Below are 22,192 nucleotides of genomic sequence, written 5' to 3'. Positions count from 1 at the left end.
GGAGATGTTTTAGATCCTTGCGTTGCTGAGAAGGGCTAAGTTTATCAATGTTAGTCATCACACAATATGGCTGTTACTGTGTACAATGTTCTCCTGGTTCTGCTCATTTCACTCAGCATCAGTTCATATAAGTCCTTCCAGGTTTTTCTGACCATACAACTTTTTGTCACTCAGTCTTTTTCAGTCATGTCCAACTCTTGGTGACCCCATTTGGGGTTTTCTTGGCAAAGACATTGGAGTGGTTTACCACTTCCTAACCTCTTTAAAAAAATCTTCAGTGGCTCCCAAGAGCCCTGAGGATAAAATCCAGTCTGGCTCTAGCCTACCTCTGTGGACATCTCTACTCTTCATGGAGTCTCAGTTCCAGACAGACAGGCCTGCTTTGTGCTCCCCAAACTTGGGCCTCCATCTCTGTGCCTTTGAATCTAGAGACCAGAATGCCTGATGTGCATTTCTTCTTCCTCCGTGCACTTCAGAATCCCAGCTGTCCTTCAAGGTCCAGTTTTTACAATGGGATGATTTTCCTGATCCCCTAATTTTTACTGTTTTTTTTCTTTCTCTATTTTTCTTCTATGTTCATATTTTCCCTCAGTGGAAAGGTCTTTGAGGACAGGGGCTATTTCACTTTTGTTTTTGTATCTCTAGTACCCAGAGATGTACATGATAGGTGCTTAATACATCCTTTTAGCTTGAACTGAGGGCTGTTTGTATAAGGGTGTAGTAGCAGCATTAGTGGGGGTGATCGCCAGAAGATAGAGTGTGCAGAGGACGGTGAAGGGATGTGCTTGGCTGCAACAGGGGGAGTCGTAGAGATGAATTGAGCCTGATTATGGAGGGCACTGTAGTGCAGACAGAGGGATATGGGATTGATGGAGGGGACAGTCAGGAGCCATCAAATGTTCTGAGCCAAGGATGTTACAGGGAAGGAAGTGGTGCAAATACAGGTGAGTTGGGCCAGGTGGGAGACCAGAGAGGATGCTACTGTAAAGGGCGAATCCAATTCAGGCCAATAAATACTAAAAGCTTGCATGTTGAGAGCTGCCTTCCGAACCAGGATTCCACCTCAGTCTTTGGCTAGGGGTGTGACCTGGAGCTGGTCACCTCCTTTCCTCATCCGTGAAAGAAAGAGACGCCTCCTTCGGGTCATCCGGGTCAACACTTATTTTTGCAGAGGAAGAATCAGGACGTAGAAGTCTCTGAAACATTCTGGGGCAGCATGGAGTAAAGGGGGGCTTCCCAGAGGCCCCTGGGTCCCTGGGAATGATGACCTGGGCCCAGCATCGGGACTTTGACTTGTTCTAACTGCCTTCTTTATCTGTTGTTTCCTGTCCTCCTTTCCTGGGCCTGGCTCTCCGAAGCTGTGTGCACCTGCCTTCTTCCTCGAGGGTCTCATCCAAACGGTACTTTTCTCCCCTTTACCTCCCTGCCCCCATCTCACCATCGTCTGGGTTTCGGAGATCTTGTGAGCAAATTGCATTTCTATAAAGTGCAGCAGATTTTAAACGTGCTTGGGGTGGGGGGATTCCTGTTTAAAGGAATGCAGCTGCTCCTGAGCTCTCCTGGAATGTGGAAGAGGTCAGAGATGGGGCCCAGACTGGATACTAAAGAGAGTGAAGGGACCCGGACAGGAATGTGTTCTGCCAGCAAATGGGCGAATTCGCCAAGTCCTGCCTGATTGTGATTTCCCTGGGCACTTCAGGGGAGATAACAAAACTAGAATGGGGAAAGAAGCTGGTCCTTGGGTTTTCCTGGCTCGCTGCAGCAGCTCAGGGGGGAAGCTTCCTCCTGTCCCGGGGACAAAGAGGTGAAAAGAACAGGGACAGAACCCCAGCCAGGTCTGTGTTCTAGGGATAAAAGAAAGGCAGGAATAGACCCCTGGGGATGGATACACGTAAGTTAATGCAAAATATACCCAAATGAATGCAAAGTTACAAGGACAACCTGGTGTTGTGTTTAGAGAGATGAACTTGGAGTCGGGGAGAAAGCATTTATGTAGCACCTACTACATGCCTGGCACTGTGCTCAGGGCTTTCCAAATATCATGTCATTTGATTCTCACAACCTGGGCAGCTAGGGGGCACCATAGTGCACCAAGCACTGGGCCTGGAGTCAGGAAGACTCATCCCCCTGAGTTCAAATCCCGCCTCAGATACTTTGTGGCCCTGGGCAAGGAGTCAAACAAAGAGCCTGCTCTCAAGGAGCTCCCATTCTAACGAAGGAGACAGCATACAGACAGCTGTGGACGTACAGGTGTCTACAGAGTAGGTGGGAGGTAGCCTTGCACTTCTGCATAGAACTTTCATGCTCTCCCATCTAGGTTCCAAGAAGCATCTTCCCTACTCATTTAAAGCCCTTCGCGGCACACTTGACTTCCCTCCATGCACTCCCTTCATCTGGCTACACTGGCCTTTCTGCTGTTCTTCACATGCCGCACTCCATCTCCCGATGCCAGGCTTTTGCCTTGGCTGTGCCCCCCTCCACTGCATCCTGAAATGCTCCCCTTCATCTCTTCTCACAGCTTCCCTGGCTTCCCTCAGGATGCTCAAATCCCTTCTGCAGAAGGTCTTTCCCATCCCCCCTCACCCCACCTCCCCTGCTCTCATGCCCTCCCTTCTCAGATTTCCTTTTGCCTATGCTTCTATCTCTCTTTGTAGGGACCTAGTTATTTTCATGCTGTTCCCCCCACTAGAATGGGAACTCGTGAGGGCAGGGGCCCTCTTTTTACTTTCTTCATGCTTAGGACAGTGCCAGCACATAGTAGGTGCTTAATAAATGCTTTGGGCTTGATCTCCTTCCCTACCTGCACATTTCCATTCTTTTCTTCTCTTTTCATTCCATATCATCCATCCTCCCTTTGATTCATCAGCCTCCACTGAGTCCTGGGACCACAGCGCTGGGGCCAGGACCAGTGTCTGTGGGAGGCAGGGGCAGGCTGGTGGAGGAGGGGCAGAGGAGGGATGTTTGAGGGCATTGACTGCTGTTCAGTGATGACTTTAAAAATTCTTTCAATTATTGCGTCACATGTAAAAATCTCTCTTTCTATCTTTGTCTCTTTCTGTCTCTCTAACTCTCTATTTCTGTCTCTGTCTCTGCTTCTCCATTTCTGTCCCTTTGTCTCCATTTCTGTCTCTTTCTGTCTCTCTGCCTCTCTGTGTCTGTCTTGGTCACTTTCTTTCTGTCTCTGCCTCTCCATTTCTGTCTCTTTGTCTTTGTTTCTGTCTCTGTCACTTTCTCTTTCTGCCTCTCCATTTCTGTCTCTTTGTCTCTCTCTTTCTGTCTGTCTCTTTCTTTCTCTCTGCCTCTCCATTTCTGTCTCTGTCTCTCTGTTTCTGTCTCTGTCTCTGTGTCTCCATTTCTGTCTCTTTGTCTCTATTTCTGTCTCTGTCTCTCTGTTTCTGTCTCTGCCTCTCCATTTCTGTCTCTTTGTCTCTCTCTTTCTGTCTCTGCCTCTCCATTTCTGTCTCTGTCTCTCTGTTTCTGTCTCTGCCTCTCCATTTCTCTGTCTCTTTGTCTCTCTCTTTCTGTCTCTGCCTCTCCATTTCTGTCTCTGTCTCTCTGTTTCTGTCTCTGCCTCTCCATTTCTGTCTCTTTGTCTCTCTCTTTCTGTCTCTGCCTCTCCATTTCTGTCTCTGTCTCTCTGTTTCTGTCTCTGCCTCTCCATTTCTCTCTCTGTCTCTCTGTCTCTGTCTCTCTGTCTCTCTCTCTCTCTGCCTCTCCATTTCTGTCTCTGTCTCTGTCTCTCTGTCTCTGTCTCTCTGTCTCTGTCTCTGTCTCTCTCTCTCTCTCTCTCTCTCTCTCTCTCTCTCTCTCTCTCTCTCTCTCTCTGTGTGTGTCTGACTCTGCCTCTCCATTTCTGTCTCTTTGTCTCTCTTTCTTTCTCTCTGCCTCTCCATTTCTCTCTCTCTCTCTCTCTCTCTCTCTCTCTCTCTCTCTCTCTCTCCTCTCCATTTCTGTCTTTGTCTCTCTTTCTGTCTCTGCCTCTGTCTCTGCCTCTCCATTTCTGTCTCTGCCTCTCCATTTCTGTCTCTGTCACTTTCTTTCTCTCTCTGCTTCTCCATTTCTGTCTCTGTCACTTTCTCTCTCTGCCTCTCCATTTCTGTCTCTTTGTCTCTCTGTCTCTGCCTCTGTCTCTGTCTCTCCATTTCTGTCTCTGTCTATTTCTGTCTCTGCCTCTCCATTTCTGTCTCTGTCTCTCTATTTCTGTCTCTGCCTCTCCATTTCTGTCTCTGTCACTTTCTTTCTCTGCCTCTCCATTTCTGTCTCTTTGTCTCTCTTTCTGTCTCTCTGCCTCTCTGTTTCTGTCTGTCTCTTTCTTTCTTTTTCTCTCTGCCTCTCCATTTCTGTCTCTTTGTCTCCATCTTTATTTCTGTCTCTGCCCTTTATCTCTCTGTCTCTTTCTTCCTCCCTCCATCCTTCCCCCTCTGTAGATTGGAGACACAGACCTCCCATACCCTCCTCCTCAGAGAGAGGCGAACATCTATGTGGTCCCCCAAGGCATCAAGCCCGTTCTTCAGAGAACGGCCATTGAGGTGAGCTGGGGTTCAGGAGATGAGTGGAGGGAGAAGGCCCAGGTGCTAGGCCCTCTCCCATGGCTGGTGTCCCCCCCCCCCCCGCCCCTACAGATCCTTGCCTGGGGCCTCCGGAATCTGAAGAGCTACCAGCTGTCCAGCATCACATCCCCAAGCTTGGTAGTGGAGTGCGGGGACCAGGTCATTCAGTCCTGCGTCATCAAGAATATCAGGAAGAACCCCAACTTTGATGTCAACACCCTCTTCATGGATGTGGTGAGAGGCTGGTCCCCTGCCCCGCCCTTTAGATGCCTTTAGGTGTCTGGGCATCTGGAGGCCGACTTTTGAGCCTCCAACCTTGTTTCTGATTCACTCTGTGATCTTGGATCCTCTGGCTTCCGTACTTCTCATTTGGAAATATGGGAAGTGGGTAGATCTGTGTTCTTGGAGTCAAGAAGATCTGAGTTCAAATCTCAACTTGGACATGTCTCTAGCCCTGAGACAAGAGGCAAATCACTTCCCCTTTCTAAGTCTCAATTTCCTCATCTGTAAAACAGGGATAACATTAGTACCTACTTCATAGGGTCGTAGTGAGGACCGAATGAGATGATATTATTAAGCGATTGCCAACGTTAAAGCCATTATTATCATAGGATAAGTGTAAGCGCATGAGCGGCATCCCCTGGCTTCTGCTCCACCTTCCCTCACACTCGGGTCTCAGGGCCTGATGGGGTCTCCATCATTCTTCTTCAGATAATGGAGATCCGCTTGTAGGTTTATTCCAAAGCAGAAAGCTTGCGGCGCTGCTGAGGAGGGTGTCTGGGATCCTATCCAGAGCTCATGGCCTCTCCCTCTCTCTTACCCTGCGATAGCATCTGCCTCGGGAGGGGATCTACTGCCCACCCATCATCATCAAGGTCATTGACAACCGCCAGTTTGGACGGCGGCCCGTGGTGGGCCAGTGCACAATCCATTCACTGGAGCAGTTTCTGTGTGAGCCATACTCGTCCGAGAACCCCCCTCCTGAAATGAGCTCCGGTACGGAGGGATGGGGCCCGGGTCTGCTGGGGAGGTCACGGAGGGTGGACACGGTGGGGGGATATGGAGGGGAGAGCTTCATCAGCCCCATCCCCTGGGATGAAGGCCACAGTCTTTACGGGACTCTCCCAACGTATACTTGCTTTCTTGGACTGTAAGCTCCCTGAGGGTGGAGGGCGCATCTTCTCCAACAAACATTATAATCCATTCTGACAAACATTTATCACATGCCTGGCTTGCAGGGCACCAGGACCCAGGGTACTAAGGTGAAATAGGCCACCATCCCTGCCCTCAGGGAACTTGTAATCTAATACAAGGATAAGATGCAAACCCAGATAAGGTCTTCTCTTTTCTCCCCACTGTGGAGCTGAACACAGCCATAAGCACACAGGAGGCCTCTGGGAAGACTTGTTGGAAGAGGGATTAATGAGAATAGGAGCTGGAAAACAATAGAGAAGGAGAAAAGAAGAGAAGAGGGATGGAGAGATTGTGGGAGAGAAAGTGAAAACAAGAGAAAGAAGAGAGGGAAAGAAAGAGAGGTAGAGAAAGGAGATAGAAAGGAATAGCAGGAGAGGGAGAAAGAAAGGAGAGAGAGTGGGAGTGAGATAAGGAAAGAGAAAGAAGGAGCAGGAGAGAGGTATAGAAAGAAAGAGGCAGAGAAGGAGGGAATCAAAAGAGAGAGAGAAGAGACAGAGACGAAGGGGGAAAAGAGTATAGATGGGATGAGAGACAGTCAGAGATGAGAGACACAGAGACAGAGGAGAATCAGAAGACAGACCAAAATCCAGATAGGGAGTGGGGAAAAGGAAAAAAAGAGAAAAAGAACAGGGAGAAGGAGACACAGTTGTGCACATAACAGGAGCACGAGTGAGCGGTCCCCAGGAGCCCCCATCTCTCTGGGATGATGCCCGCCCCCGAGGACCCCAGCCTTGGTCTACAGTGGTGGGTTGAGCCCACAGGGAGGTGGTACCTGCTGGGGGCCCATCTCATGGCTGCCTTTCTTCTTTCCCGGTAGATGATATTAGCCTCGTGACCTCCCGGGATGAAGTGCTGATTGACATCGATGACAAAGAGCCTCTCATCCCTTTCCAGGTAGGGCTAGAGCTCAGGAGCTGTGGCTGGGGCCAGGCTGGAGGCAGCTCTGACCTCCATCCTTCTCCTTTGCCTTTCTCCTCACAATCATAAAATCTTTTTTTTTTAAACAAAATATTTTTGTTTCCTTAGATATTTCCCAATCACCTAAAAATAATTTTAAACACTCATTTTAAAAAAAATCATCGAAAGGTCTTCATGCATCACCTTCCTGGATGTCTTACAGAATGAGGGACACAGGTCTATCCTCAGATACCTCCAGGCTCATATGGATAGACAGTTACTGACCTTAAGGAACCCCAACTCTGATGGGGAGACTCAGGCCCTGCCCTCGGGGAGTCACAGGCCTGATGGGCAGAACTGCCTTCCTGTCCTCAGGGCACTTGGCCTCCCATGGGGATCAGAGTGGGGTTCCCTGGTCTAAGATGAGCTGTGGGAGTCAGGGAAAGGGAATAGGGTGAAATGATGGCCTGGGCAGTGAGAAACAAAGAAGCCTGGTATGCTCTTGTCCCCTCCCTTCTTTGGAACCCCCCTTAGGGAAATTGGGGAAGATGCCCAGTTTGATCCCAGACGCGACTTAATTGGGCCTTGGGAACAGTTGAAGGAGGGAAGGCTTGGCCTGGGTTCCTGTCCTCTGGCACACAATCCACCAGAGAGGCCTCGGGGCTCCTCCATCTCCCCTACTGCTCTTCCCCCAACCCGCACTGGGCCTGCCTGAAACCTCGCTTCGAATGTCAAACAGCCGTGTCTGTGGAGGGTGCCAACCCAAAGACTCCTGTGAAAACAGAATGAGCCCGAGGGGATGGGAGGGGAGTCTAGGGAAGAATCATCATAATAATGAGGATAGCTTGCATTTTTGTAATTTGTAAATGAGCAGCATTGTGCCACGGTGGACAGATCGAAAACTGGTGCCCACCTGCATTTGTTACCAAGGCAATCAGTCAAGCAATATTAAGTACTTACTATGTGCCCAGTACCGAGATTGCAAGTTGAAAGAATGGAACAGTCCCTACTCACAGTGAACTCACCTTCTAATGGGGGAGAGAGCAAACGCATATGAAAATGTAGTGTGTAACTCAGAAGTTAACACCTGCATATATACACGTAAATATACTATACACACACAAAGTCCTGACTATAAGGTAGTTTGGGAAGGAGGGAGGGCAGTAGCAGTTGGGAGGGTCAGGAAAAGATTTAAGCAGAAGATGGGCTTCTTAAAGAAAGAGGAATTCTCTGGCGCAGAGATGAGGAGTGAGCATTCTGGGCTCGGGAACTAGCTGGGTCAAGAGCAATGGAGGTCATGAGTGAGAACCGGGAAGAAGGCCAACCTGCCTCAGAGTGTGGGAAGGGGAGTGATTTTCAGTGAGGCTGGAAAGGAAGATGGTGGCCGGGCTTTGCAGGGCTTTACAGGTCCGACAGAGGAGTTGTGTTTTATTCTAAAGGCCTCCTACTGGAGGCCACTGGGATTGGTGGAATGGAAGAACCACATGGAAGGAGTCGCTTAAGGAAGATTATAGGTATGTTTTGACTCGACCAGAGTAGGAGATTGAGAGGTCTGAGGCAGGGAGACCAATCAGGAAGCAGGTACGATGAGCTAGGCAGGAGGAGATGAGCTGTGATGGTAGCTGTTGTGAGTGCAGAGGTATCATAGGTAAGAGATGTGAAGGTAGAAACAGCGAGATTTGGCCTCCAGTTGGAGATGTGGGGAAGATAGGACTGCTACAGTGCACTTGGAGTCAGGAAGACTCAGTTTCCTCATCTTTGAGCTGAGCTGGAGAAGGAAATAGCAAACCCCTCCAGTATCTTTGCCAAGAAAACCCTAAATGGGGTCACAAAGAGTCGGACGTGACTGAAACAACTGAGCAATAAATGAAGATGTGAGTGAGAGTGAGGAGTTCAGGACGCTGGTGAGATTATGAACCTTGGAAGGGTAGCGGTGTCTTCAGTGGGAACCGAGAAGTTTGGAAGAGGGAAGGCTTTGGGGGAAAGACAAATTCAGTTTTAGACATGTTGAATTGAAGATGTCTGATAGGCAATTTATGTTCCAGGATTAAAGGTCAGGGAGATATATAGATCTGAGAATCATTTGCATAGACTAATTTAACCCATGAGAGCTGGTGAGGTTACCAAAACAGAAAGCGTAGGGAGAAGAGAGCTGGGACAGAGCTCTGGGCGGGATGATGTGGTCGGCGAACCAACAAAGATGGAGAAGGAACAGTCAGAGATGTAGGAGAGTATCTAGGAAGAGAGCGTGGTCAACAGTGTCAAACATAGACCCGTAGGGTAGGAAGGATTTATACTGTGAAAAGACCCCAGACACAAGATGGGTCCCTGCCCCCGTCCCTGTAGTTTTCAAAGTTCTGGGCATACCTTATCTGAACGGAACCTCGTGACAGGCTCCTGAGGTAGGTATTATCATTATCATCATCATCATTATTATTCCTGTTTTACAGATGAGGAAACTGATGTACACAGGGAGGAAGTGACATGCCAAATCCCAGAACTAGGAAGTGTCAGATTGGTTTTTGAGCTCATTTGACTGTAAGTCCAGCATGCCGCCTCCTGAGGATGAGAGGTGGACCTGCTGGAGATGGAATCCTTAATTAACGAGCATTAATTAAGCATCTACTATGTGCCAGCCCACGTGAATAACACACCTACTGTGTGCTGGGCCTGTAGTAAGTCCTGAGGATACATTCTTGCTCTTGAGGAGCATGGTCCCTGCCCTCAGGGAACTGTAGTTCCACCAAGGGAGGCAACGTGTACATAGATAAGTGGGTACAAAATCCTGAGTTTACTGTCTTGTTTTAAAGCTCCCAGAACACTTCACAGGCATTATGTCGTCATGCCACCTCCCATGTCATTTCCGTTTTATAGATGAGAAAAAACCTCAGAGGGGTACAGTGATTGGCCCAGGTCACATGCTAATAAGTGTCAGAAGTGGGGTTTGAACCTGGGCCTTCCGACTTCAAGCCCGGTGTCTCTAACAGTCCCAGCACCTGGCGACCACGGAGGAGCCTGTGGGTCGGAGGGGGTGCTCAGTCACTCAGGCCTGGGGCGCCTCACCTGCCGGTGTCTGTGTACGCACACCCAGAAGGATGGATGGAAGCTCTTCCGACCCTGAATGGAGCCTGAGACAGCTGAAGTGACTTCCCAGGATCTCATAGCTAGCTAGCAGTGGTCGGAGGTGGCCCTTGAACCCAGCTCTCTTCCTGTCCCATCCCTCTGAGGCTCAGTTCTCTTACACTGTTCCTTCTTTCCTGGACAGCCATCCAACACCAGCCTGGCTCACTTTACCCAAGGACTTTCCACGCCCACTGCTGTTTGTTCCTCTCAGCCCCCTTCAGGAGACAGCTCAGGTGGTCTTATCCCCTTTTTGCTGATGGGAAAACAATCTGTGAGGGGGAAGTGGTGTCCCTGAGTCCGCAGCAGGTCAGTGGCTGGCACGGGGCTGGAACGTGGGTATCCCGGCTTCCTGTTCAGCGCGCGCACACACACACACACACACACACACTTTCACACACACAAGCTCACACTTACACAGCACATCTTTTCTGTCTCTTCCTTGGTCTCTGCCCAGCTCTGTTCCTTTCTCCCATCTCGCTGTTCCTCCTCCACTGATTCTTGTTAGTTGGAAAGACGCACAGAATCCATGCTTAATCCAGACCTCCACTTCCCTCCCCCAGGGCCCAGGTTCCCATCTGTTACCCAGATCTGCCCCATACCCTGCCTTCACCAGGCCCTTGAAGCGCCTAGGGGGTTTATGTGTGTCTGGGATGAGGAGGGTGGGGCTGTGACCATAACCCCTGCACTCTGCCTTGGGGATGGTGCCAGAGCCCATATTACGGGGAAGGCGACTGAGGCAGACCCATTGTTTGGTGGCTTTGAAGCTGGAAGCTTCCACACTTCTGGAAACATCCCCTCCCACTGGAGGCCCTCTCCCCAAGTCTGCCCCTCCCCAGACTCTATCCCGAATCTCTTTGGAAGGGACAGCCTTACACATGGGCCACTCCCCAGATCTCCCCAGCCCTTCAGTCACCGGGTCTCCCATTCTGCCATTAACACTCTCTAGCATTTGTATTGTACATTACAGTTTACAAAACACTTTCAAACACCTTATCTTAATTATAGCCCTGGGCAGTAGTTAGGGCTCAGCTCCAAGGGAAACTGCCCACAAAAGTGAGAGCTGGAGGTGGAGTGGAGGGCCCAGCAGATCTGCAGCTCAGGCCTCCTAAGCCTCAATCCAGACTTCTTCAAAAAAAGTTTTAATTTTTTTTATTCAATTAACAAACACTTAGAGTGAGATCCGGATTAGCACAAAAAGGGAATTCCTGAGAAGCAGTCACATTATTTAAATTTTCATTGCCCATTTCCACTGGGCTGGAACCAATGACTGCATTTTTCATATAGTTATAATTTTGAAAAATGCAGATCCAAACGAGGTGACTATTTCCTGGGGCCTTGTTGTCGTTGTTTAGTTGCTTTTCAGTCATGCCCAACTGCTTTCTTGGCAGAGATACTGGAGGGGCTCGCCATTTCCTTCTCCAGCTCATTTTACAGATGAGGAAACTGAGGCCAACAGGGTGAAGTGACTTGCCCAGGGTCACCCAGCTAGGAAGTGTCTGAGGCCGCATTTGAACTCAGGAAGAGAAGTCTTCCAGACTCCAGGCCCCATCCTGTGTCCACTGCTCCATCTAGTTGCCCCGGGAGTTCATTACACGCAATGATGGGCCCTGGGTGTACTGTGTTTTTGTCTCACTTCCCCTCTCCCCCCTGAAAGAAAGAAACACTTAAAATGCGTGTAACAGCTGTGGTCCAGTCAACACGTTCCCATGACGGACGTGCCGGCAAATGGCATCTCCTTCTTCATCTTTAGTCCGTCCGCTCTCAGCTGGGAGGCGTCTGCTGTCATTGGTTCTCTGGAATCATGGTTCATCATGACAGACACAGGGGACAGAAGAAGGACTGATGAATGGCGCTTCAGGGGTGGAAGGGACCCCAGAGGCCATCCGAGCCAAGCCCCTAAGCTTACCGAAGGGGATCCCGAGGCCCAGGTTACATAGTGGAGTCAGAGGATCTGGGTGCAAACGTCCACTCTGCCTCTTACTGAGGCGCTCAGAAAAATACTTCTTATTCCGGGCCTCAGTTTATCCATCTGTAAAATGAGGCTGGTTTAGACGACCTGTGAGTTCTCTCATAGCACAAACTCAAAGATTAAGTGCTGGATTGTGAATAAAACCATAATGAGGGGAGAGAGAGAGAGACAGAGAGAAAGAGAGACAGAGGCAGAAACAGAGAGACAGAGAGACAGACAGACAGAGACAGAGGGAGAGACAGAGACGGAGAGAAAGAGAAAGAGAGAGAGAGATGTCTTGGTGGATTGGAGTACTCTGGGAAGGCTTCTTGGAGAAGCTGGAGCGGGCAGGATCTGGTTCCCCATGGTAGAGGAGAGAGTCAATGACCCATTAACAACATACTCTGGGCTCTACCTCTGCTTTCCTTTGGAAATATGGGTTTGGGTATTCTGCTTCCTTATGATGGCAAAGCAAGAAAAAGGAGGAACTGGAGGGAGCCTGAACGGTGCGGAGAAATGAGGTGCGAAACATTCACTGCTGAGAGTCACCCCTTTGTCTCTTAAAATCCAGGAGGAGTCAGCCCTGGGAGCCTCGTGGAGTGGGGAGGGGGCTAGATAGGGATGCATTCTCCCTGATGTGCTGGAGAGGAGGTGGGGACGTGTCAGAGCCCCACTGTCTGACAGGAGCCTACTTAGCCTGGCATGGGGCCAAGCTGACAAGCTTCTATTAAGCGCTTACCTGACCCAGGCTATGTGCTGTGTGCTGGTGATACAAAGGAAGGTAAAACAAAACAAAACACCCCAGACCCAGTCTCTGCTGTCAAGGAACTCATAGACTAACGGGAAAGACAACTTCCCCAAATGATGATGCACAGATGATGTACACAAGATAAATAGGAGATAACTCAGAGGGAGGGCACTAGGATTCTGAAGAATTGAGAAAGGTTTCTTGCAGAAGACTTTAGCTGAGACTTGAAGGAAGCCAGAGAACCCAGGAGGCCGCCAGTTCTCCTGAGTGGCAGCCACTTGTAGACAATTGTAGACAATTTCCCTAATTCCTCTTACTATTCACTGATAGATGTAGACCAGTGGAGGACTTACCAAACTTTCCCATCCCCATCCCCCCCCCCCAAATACAGTGTGCCTTCCTGGACCCAGACTCCAACGGACAGGCTTTGAGGGAGACATATCACCCCATACAACTGACCAATGCAATTTGGAATCACAGCACTGAGATGAGGAACATCCTGGTTTACACAGACCTGTGAGCACCTCGGTGGCAAAAACAGATAGTCTGCTGTGCAGGGTTCTCAGTAGGTGCTTAATAAATGCTTCTTGACTTGACTTTGACCAAGTGGAGACAAATGACCAGAGTCAGATCACCAGCAGCACCAGGAACGTCTCTCTTGCTGGTTCTTAAAGGCTAGGCTAGTTTCCTTCAGGGTGGGGTGGGAGGGCATCAGATGCCCGTCTCAGCCATTTTACTCCAGGTTCTTTAATTCTTCACGCTTTCATGCTTCCTCTTTCCAAGCACATTAGGCAGACTCTGCTGGTGGTGATTCATTTGTAATGGGCCTAGCTTTTGTTGCAAGCACATGCTTGTGTTTTCTATCGATCATGTCTATGTCTGCTGATAGATGTGTGCGTGTTTGGAACAGAGTAATTTCCCTATTGTCAGGGACCAGGCTCACTGACAGCACTAATTTGTCCATACTAACATAGATTCGTTTAAAGCTTGTCTAAATTGGTGGAGTGGGGTGTGGCTGGGAAAATGGGGGACACAGAGTCAGAGACTTTTGCAGGTTTTTGTAGTAGAGATGTGCAGAAGGGAGACATTAAATAGACTCACACTGGTAAATCATGGGATCATACCTTTAGAGATAGAAGGGACCTTAGCTCCTAAACTTGGTGCTCCATCTCCTACCTCTGGGTATTTGTGCAAGCTTTCCCCTCGGCCCAGAATACACTGTCTGCTCGTATCCGTCTATTAGAATTCTTGTCTACCAGATTCAGACCAGGTGAAGCTTCCTTGGTTCTCTGCAATTAACAAATGCTTTTCCTCTCCTCAAATTACTTTATATTTGCTTGTATCTATGTACAGATTGTGACCATACACAGTAGAATGCCGACTGCATCAGAAGAGGGACTCTGTTTTATACCCTTACGGGCTGGCATGGCACCTTGCAAGTCAAGAGACATTTATTAAGTGTCTACTATGTGCCAGGCATTGTGCTAAGTGTGTGCCTAGTAGGTGTTTTATAAATCTCTTGAATTCATCCCACTTATTTTACAGAGGAGTTAATAGAAGCTCAGAGAGCTTAAGCGATTTGTCAGAGGTCATTCAGATAGTAAATAGCAGAAGCAGGATTCACACCCAGTGCCTGGGACTTCAAATGTGATATTCTTTCTCCTGGGGCCATACCACCGCTCCTTGGCCCTTGCTTGTACTGAACCAACAGGAATACAGATACAGGGATGCCAGTGTGGCTGGCTGACGACCTGGGAGGCCAGGGCATTTGAAGAGTGAACAAAATGAATATTGAAGTTGCTGAGTATGAGGGCAGGGGTAGGTGTGAAAAGGAAGATGGAGAGAGAGAGAGACAGAGAGAGACAGAGAGAGAGAGAGACAGAGAGAGAGAGAGAGAGAGAGAGAGAGAGAGAGAGAGAGAGAGAGAGAGAAAGAGAGAGAGAGACAGAGACAGAGACACAGAGAGAGACAGAGACAGATAGAAAGAGGCAGAGACAGAAGCACAGAGAAACACAGAGACAGAGACAGAGAGAGACAGAGATACAGAGACAGAGACAGATGCACACACACACAGAGACAGACAGAAACAGAGAAGAGGGAGAGAGAAAGACAGGTGGGGAGAGTGAACTGGACATTGCCAACAAGAAGTATTTGGGTAATGTTGACAGATGGAGTGCATTTTGAAGAAATAAATGGTTGACTAAATGTTTGAAAAATTTAGAAAACCGTTTAGTAAGTGCGTGCCAAACCTTGTGCTAAATAATGAAGATACAAATAGCCACGAAGAGCAGTTTCTCCTTCCGTTCCGATCAGGATCAACAGCACACACATATATAGGAGGTTTCCCCTGCAGGACAGGTGGAGAGGTCCAGAGATTCTTGGGGATCAGGGTGGATGGCGATGCATTCTTTTGGAGGGGTGGGCGCAAAGGGAGTGTCTAGAAGTGGTAGTAGGGAGCAAGGAGTACCTGACTCCTTGTGTGTCTCAGGGTCGAGGCAGGGTTGAAGAGGGTGGCCAGGCTGAGATATCTTCTGGGGAAAGCTAGCTTTCCGTGAGCGCCAGGAGATGGAAGGGGGCCTTGGATTTGGAGAGGAGATGGTTTCCTATATCCTAGGAGAAGGGCAGATCAAAGGAGGATGGGGACTGGGTAGAGACAAGACTGAGCTGGGCAGGGTTGGAGAAAAGCTCCCCCTTGTACGCACTGCCTCAGATCACAGGGATTAAGGGAACAGGAAGCAGGGGTTTGCTCACCACAGGGCAGGGAATCTCAAGTAAAATAAGCTAGTAGGTTCAATGGGTTAGAATTCTGGGGGGATGGGGTCTCCCAGATTTTAGTCAACTGAAGCCCAGAATGACAGGGAAGGTGCTGTGTTGAAGGAGACCCCAGTAGTGTCTCTTTCTTGCCTCTAGATGAAAGCTCTAAGGGTGCAAGCGGCAGATGGGAAGATCTATGGCGAGGAGGCCCCACTCCCCCAATATCCGAGGCACTGCCAAGTCCTTCCAGCCCTTCCCCAGCACCTTTCCACCCACACAGCCGTCACCCTGGTCCAGGCCCTCACCAGTCTCCCTCCTGGACCACTGCAGGCTCCTAATTGGCCTCCCTGCCTCCAGTCTCTCCAATTCAGCCTCCACTCAGCTGCCAAAATCAATCTTCCAGAGGCACCGATGGAAAATAAAATAGAGAACCCCTGGCCTGGCATCTAGGTCCTTCCCCACTCTGGCTCCTGCCTAATGACCAGCTTTATTTCACATCACTCCCCTTCACACGCCCTCCATTCCAGCCAAGCGGGGTGACTCCCCATGCTGAACTGTTCCCCAGCTGTCTCCTGCCTCGGTGCCCGGCTGCTTGCTGAGTGGGACACATTCTTTTGTCCCAGCCTGGGGTACCGTTGTCTGGCTGTCCCATGACTGAGATGTCCCTTGGGAATTTCAGACTGTGCTGGTGCTGTCTATCCAGGCTTCTTACTGTCAATATAGTGGGCAAAAGAAGTGCCATGAGGTACAGAGTTAAGACAGGGCGACTGCCTGGAGACTTCTACCAGCCAAGGCTACCAGAGTCAGGGTTCTTATCCTGTTTCTGTCCCTCACTATCTGTGCGACTATGGACAGATGACGACATCTCTCCAAGCTTCAGTTTATCCATCTGCAAAATGGGGATAAAGTACCCTCTGTCTGAGGTTAAAACAAGACAACATATAAAGGAGCTCTGTGAACCTTAAAGAGCTATATAAAGATCAGCTTTTATTATAATTTTCACCTGAAGCATCTGGGAAAATTTATCCTAATTTTCCAGCTCGCTAAATCTTCTCTTCCCCTCCCTCTGCCTTAGTTTTTTCACATCTTTAAAATGTTGTTTAAAAAATGTGTTTTAAAAATGTTTTAAAATGTGTTGGACGAGATGGCCTTTCTAGCTGTAAAGCTAGGATCCCAGCCTCCCCAGCCTGGGCCTCTGGCCTGGTGTGAGCTTTCTGTCCAGCAGGATTCACTCTCTCTATGCATCACCCTGAAAATATCCCCAGGACCCAGCCTCTGGCAGAGCTATTTTGGGTCCTTCTGGCTCTAGGTAACCAAGCATCACTGGAGACAAAGGGTCAGGACCCAGAGGACCCTGGGCACTTCTCCAATCCCTGTCTCCACCCCTTTCTGACAGAAGTAACCCAACCTCCCACCCTGGGGAGTGGGTTGGGTAGAGGGAGTGGCGGTGCCTTTCCTTAATTGCCACTGGGGTAGCCTGGAACTCCTGACTGGCTGGTAGACCCAGACTGGGCCTCCCTTCCACAAAGGAAAGCTAGGAGGGCATTGGAGGGAGGAGACAGGAGTTTCTCAGCCTGAAATACAGGCAGCGAGATGGCTCGGTGGGCAAGTTTCTGGAAGTAGAGTCAGGAAGACCAACGCTCCAGTCCTGTCTCAGGCACTCACTAGCTGTGTGACTGGGCAAGTCACTATGCCTCAGTTTCTTAATTTGTAAAATGAGATGAAATAGCATAAGTGAAACACTTTGCAATCCTTAAGGAACTTTATCAGTGCTAGCTGTTCATGTTATTATTGATATTGTTCTGCCAGCTTGGAGACAGGGAGATCCTAGGGATGTATCACGATGCTCAGTTTGCCAGCCCCCAGTTTGCCGTGCTTCAGGGGTCCTGAACACCCCCCACCTCACATCCCAAGCCTTATTCTAATTGGGGATGCTGACCTTCTGGACGAAATGATTGGTTAACAGTTTTGAGTCTTGTCCTAGGCTGTTTAACCCACAAGACTTGTTGAAGATTGGACTGCCAAAGTCACCCACTGGGTCACTAAGGGCCATGAGAAGCACTTAATACATCCTTTTGGACTGATGGATCAAGGCTGTTCTTAGGGGGACTGAAGAGTTTATGAGCTTTGGTTTGACGAGTGATGAGGTGGGTTGACCAGACATGAGAAAAGCGGAGCTGTGAAGGAATTCTCTCCTCTCTGGGAAGAGTCTGGAGCATTCACGTTGGGAAGGGCAGGAACATTTCCTCAATTTCCTCCTTCCAGGCAGGGAAGATCTTCCAAAGCTCACTTTTGACCACTCTCGACCTTGCTGCCATTCCGTCCTTTAAATTGAACAGGTAGAGACTTCCTGGGAGGAGCCAAGCACCTTGGTTCTGCACTGTCTGGGACCAGACCAGGTGATGAAAGTCTTTAAAAGCCGGACAGGATTTTATGTTTGATCGTGGCGTTAATAGGGAGTCACTGGAGTTTATTGAGGAGGGTGTGTGTGTGTGTGAGACGTGATCAGACCTGTGCTTTGAGAAGATCACCTCGGCAGCCGAGCGAAGGATGGACTGGAGGAGGGAAGACACTTGAGGCAGGAAGACCCACCATTGTCAATAATCGAGGTGTGAGATGGTCTGTGCCAGGTTGTCAGCTGTTAGTGTGGGCAAACCCGTGACAGTTTGGAAGAAGGGGCCAATCTGCAATCAAATCAGCATAACCATTTCTCTGGGGAAAGGAATCGCTCTTCTTCTTTTACTTGCCCGCCATCTTTGTGATTTCCCATGTCATCTCTCTTTTTCCTGGCCTCTGCTTCTCTGTAATAGTTCTCTTCCCCCTTGTGAGCTCCTTAAGGGGATTTTTATATAGGTATCCCCACCACTTAGCTCCGAGTTTGACACACTTGAGTGCTTACTAAATCCGTTCATGGATTGTGGATTTGATGCAGCGGAGGAAGGAGCTTAAGATCTGTCCCTACTCTGGTGTTTACTACACGTGTGACTTCGGGCAAATCGCTTCCCCTTCTCGAGGGCCTTGACTTCCTCCTGTGTAAGATGAGAAGGGTGTAGTGGGTGACCAGGGATCCTCCCAGCTCTGAAAGCCTGCAATCCTATGATTACCGAGGGCGTGGGTTACTCAGGCCTGTCTGGCCTCGCCTCCTTGACCCCCTCCTCCTCCCTGACTTCCCTTCATGTCCCTGTTCTTTCTGACACAGGGCAGCTGAGAAAGCCCAGCCAGGTCATTTTGCTCCTTTTCCAAACCTCTGGGCCAAAAGAAGCTGGGGTGAGGTTTTTGGCGGCCTGTGGGGAAGGGGTGGGTGGGGATGTGTACGTCTCAATTCCCCTGACCTCCCTGCCCTACTTCATGACAACATATGGTGAGAAGGAGACAGGAACAGTTATGACAGCATCCATTTTCCTTTCCTCTCACTCACACCCAGCCCTGGTTTCCCAAGTTGGGGTAGGATGCCATCATTTTGCCATGGTGTGTCAATACGGAGGGGATTGACTTGTGATGGAGAGTGGGTAGATATGTTTCTGGCCTGTGACCTTGAACATGATACAGAGGGCAAAATGATTGCCTTCAGGGCCCCAAGGAAGACTGGGTGACACCCTTGGTACCATTGTTGTCTTTACCATGTTATTGTCATCATCATCATCACCCCCCCCCGTCTCTATCAAAACTACTTAATGAGAACCTGCTATGATTGTTAATCAACAGCCTCGCCGTTACCATGATCACCACCATCCCATCATCTCCATCAGCTAGAATGCCTTCCCTTTACACCTTTACCTCTTACTTACCCAGAGAAGGTGCCACCTCCTACAGGAAGCCTTCCTTAACCATTCTGGTTGTTAGTACTCTCTTCTTTCTCAAATTATCATTCATCCAGGGATGTCCCCTAACCCTTATAAGTACAGTTTTAAGCTGCCAAAGTACTAGGGCTTTAGGAACACACTATATACCTGTTGGCATGTTGTATTGTACCAGGAGAATGTAAACCCCTTGAGGGCAGGGACCATCTTTCATTTGATTTTGAAGTATGGATAGAGAGCCAGCCTCAAAGCCAGGAAGACCTGTGTTCATTTCTGGCTTCTGACCCATACTGGCTGTGCGATCCTGAGCTGAACCTCTCACGGTTAAGTTTACACAATGTTCTAAGACCATGTTACACCAACTCACCTGGGAGTCCCCCATACTGGTGAAATCATGGGTCCAGTCCCTATTTCCATCCCCAACACATAGCAGTGTTTGGAGAGGCTTGGATAATAACAACATAACCACCACTACCTCCATCATTCGATTTAAATAATTGAAAACCTACTCTATGACTGATAATTCCCACCATTTCCATTGCCACCATTGCCATCACCGCCATCGCTATTGCTGTCACCGTCATTGCCATAACCACTACTGCTGTTTTGATGACCATCAGTGCCATCACCACCATTGCTACTGCTATCATTATCTTCATCTTCCCTATTATTATCACCCCCATCTCCATGGCCATAATCACTACCGTCAACCACATCTCCATCATCAGATTCTTTCTTTCAGGGACATACCAGATGTTGCATTTCTCCTGTTGAGATCTTTTCTGGATCCCGACCAGGTGCTTTTAGATATGGATGATTGATATGGACTTTAACCCTATTCTCAATCTGTCAACCAAGCAAATGAGGACTTATTGAGTACTGTCATATAGCCAATCTGTGCCACGGGCAGTGAAGGAAATGAGGGAAGGGCATATTGATTGAAGTATTTCCCAATCTGGGTGTTTCATGAAATAGCTAGAAACAGTGAAGTCCAATCATACCATCAGGGCGATATCGCTATGGACTGGCATGGTTGGAGAAAGCTTAATGGAAGGTGCCAGTATTAGCTATGGAGAAGGTTTCCAGGCTGTTATAAACACATAGATGGAAGGGTTAGAGCAACGGTGCCAAGTACTTAGAGATGTGTATGCCATTTCCAAGGTCAAAAGGATGCCTGCCCCCTTGAGAGGCAGCGTTGTTTATGGGAAAGAGCCCTGGACTTGGAGTCAGTGAACCTGGGTTCAAATCCTGGCCCTGTCATTTACTCCCTGAGTTGGGCATCAGTTTCCACAGCTGTCAAACAAGGAGCTTTTAAAGACTGTTGTCAATGAATTGGAATAAAGGCATAAATTATAAAATTTTCAGATGACATAGAAGTGGAAAGCATTGCTAATAAAAAAAGTAGGCTCCCAAAAGATCTTGACAGGAGAGCACCATGAGCTAAATTGAAGAAGATAGGATTTATAAGGGGAAAACTGTAAAGTTCTGTATTTGGGCTTTTAGAAATCAATTAGGGAGACGTTAAGTAGCAGGTTTTCTGAAAAGAACCCTGGGGTTTTAGTGGGTTGCAAGGTCAACAAACCAGTCAATCAACAAGTATTTTTAAAGTACCTACTATGGGCCAGACACTGCTTTAGGCACCGGGGATACATACAAAGAATCCCTACTTTAAGGTCTCGGTGGAATAGAGTGACCACAAAGCTGACATGAGCTTGGGCTATGCTAAGGGAGGTCTAATGTCCAGGAAGATGGTCTTGTGAGCCAAGGGCGCCATAGTCCCTCTGACTCTGGGCTGGTTAGACTACATCTAGGGTCCTGTGGAGCTATAAAATATTGATGAGCTGGAGAGTGTCTAGAGCATGTCCATGCCAGCTGAGGATTTATCAGAGTAAGTGGGCAGAATCTTCAATGTGTGCTATGATCTCTGCCTGCATTTCATGCCCATCATTCCATCTGCCCTCTAGAGTTAGCTCCAGAAAGCATTTTGGTTTGAACCAGAGATATTTCTAGATCAGGAAGAGTGACTGATTCTTGCCCCATCTTTAATCTCTAGTATTTTTAATTTGCCATATAGTTAAATCAGAGGTTGTCCCATCTCATTTAGGGGGATAATGTCAACATTATCCACCGAATTTCCTAAATGATGTCCAATGCCAGTGTGCTTTGGGAAGGTCAATTCCTTGCTTAACTTTGTTCAATAATGCTAATTTAATCTTATTCATATTTTGGATGAATCTTTTCTGAAAGAACTTAGGGCTTATTGTGATTAATGTCAAGAATGGCCAGTTGTAAATATTAATGTTTATAACACAAATGATTTTTCTTATTTTCTTGGGACCTCATGGGTGAGCTCCATCAATTCACTTTGGGACAAAGACTTGTTGGTACTTTGGTCAGTAATACCTGTAGAATAGAGTTCAAAGTTTTATGCCTAATTCTTTAATAGAAAATCCTTGATGAGTGTGACTGGTGATTTAGCCAAGCTTCGGTGTTTCCTCCATGTTTTATTTTGTTCTTCTGTGTCCTCAATGTAGCTGTATAAGATTGGAAACTCTTGAAGGAAGGGAGAATGGGAGAGTGGTAGTTGCTGAAAGGAGGACATGGCTGGTGTTAACATGCTTGGGAAAAGCCATGGGGGGGGAGGGGGAGAGAGGGAGAGGAAGAGGGAGAGGGAGAGGGAGAGGGAGGGAGAGACAGAGAGAGAGAGAGAGAGAAAGAGAGAGAGAGAGAGAGAGAGAGAGAGAGAGAGAGAGAGAGAGAGAGAGAGAGAGAGAGAGAGAGAGAGAGAGAGAGAGAGAAACCTTTAGAATTTGCATGCATCTCAGAGTGGGAGTTCCAGACCATGTTGTATGTCCCTCAGTATAGTAACCTGGAATAATGGAAAAAGCACTGGTTATGGAGGCAAAAGACTTGGGTTCAGATCTTGCCTTTGATGTGACCTGTGTGACCTTGGCAAATCGTTCCTCCTTGGGCTACAGATTTTTAACTGTTAAATGAGTCAGACTATGGCTTCTAAGACTCCTCCCAGCTCTAGATTCAGTATATGACCTTGGGCAAGTCATTGACTCTGTTTTCCCATATATAAAAATGGGAGGTTGGACTCATGATGGCTTCTGAAGTCCTTGTAGCTCTAGGACTATGATCTTTTGTCTTGATGGAGGAGATGATGAATAAAATG

The 22,192-nt window shown here is 48.4% G+C and overlaps 1 protein-coding gene across 11 annotated transcripts in view; it reads left to right on the top strand.

Annotated features, from left to right (window-relative positions):
* The window catches only part of DYSF (dysferlin), a 257,583-nt gene that overhangs the window by 187,413 nt on the left and 47,978 nt on the right, over nucleotides 1-22,192 (top strand). For 6 of the 11 annotated variants that reach the window (XM_021001176.2, XM_021001178.2, XM_078149259.1 and 3 more), the window contains 4 exons: nucleotides 4,428-4,529; nucleotides 4,623-4,784; nucleotides 5,381-5,546; nucleotides 6,562-6,638. In XM_021001176.2, coding sequence (XP_020856835.1) covers nucleotides 4,428-4,529; nucleotides 4,623-4,784; nucleotides 5,381-5,546; nucleotides 6,562-6,638 — 507 coding nt within the window. Of the gene's footprint in view, nucleotides 1-1,358; nucleotides 1,401-4,427; nucleotides 4,530-4,622; nucleotides 4,785-5,380; nucleotides 5,547-6,561; nucleotides 6,639-22,192 lie in introns of all 11 variants that reach the window. The other 5 variants (XM_078149256.1, XM_078149260.1, XM_078149257.1 and 2 more) reach the window with 1 other exon arrangement.

The sequence above is a fragment of the Phascolarctos cinereus genome, unplaced genomic scaffold (assembly GCF_003287225.1).
Source record: "Phascolarctos cinereus isolate Bilbo 61053 unplaced genomic scaffold, phaCin_HiC Scaffold_2;HRSCAF=192, whole genome shotgun sequence".
Lineage (NCBI taxonomy): Eukaryota > Metazoa > Chordata > Mammalia > Diprotodontia > Phascolarctidae > Phascolarctos > Phascolarctos cinereus.
This window is presented reverse-complemented; position numbering and strand designations above follow the sequence as displayed.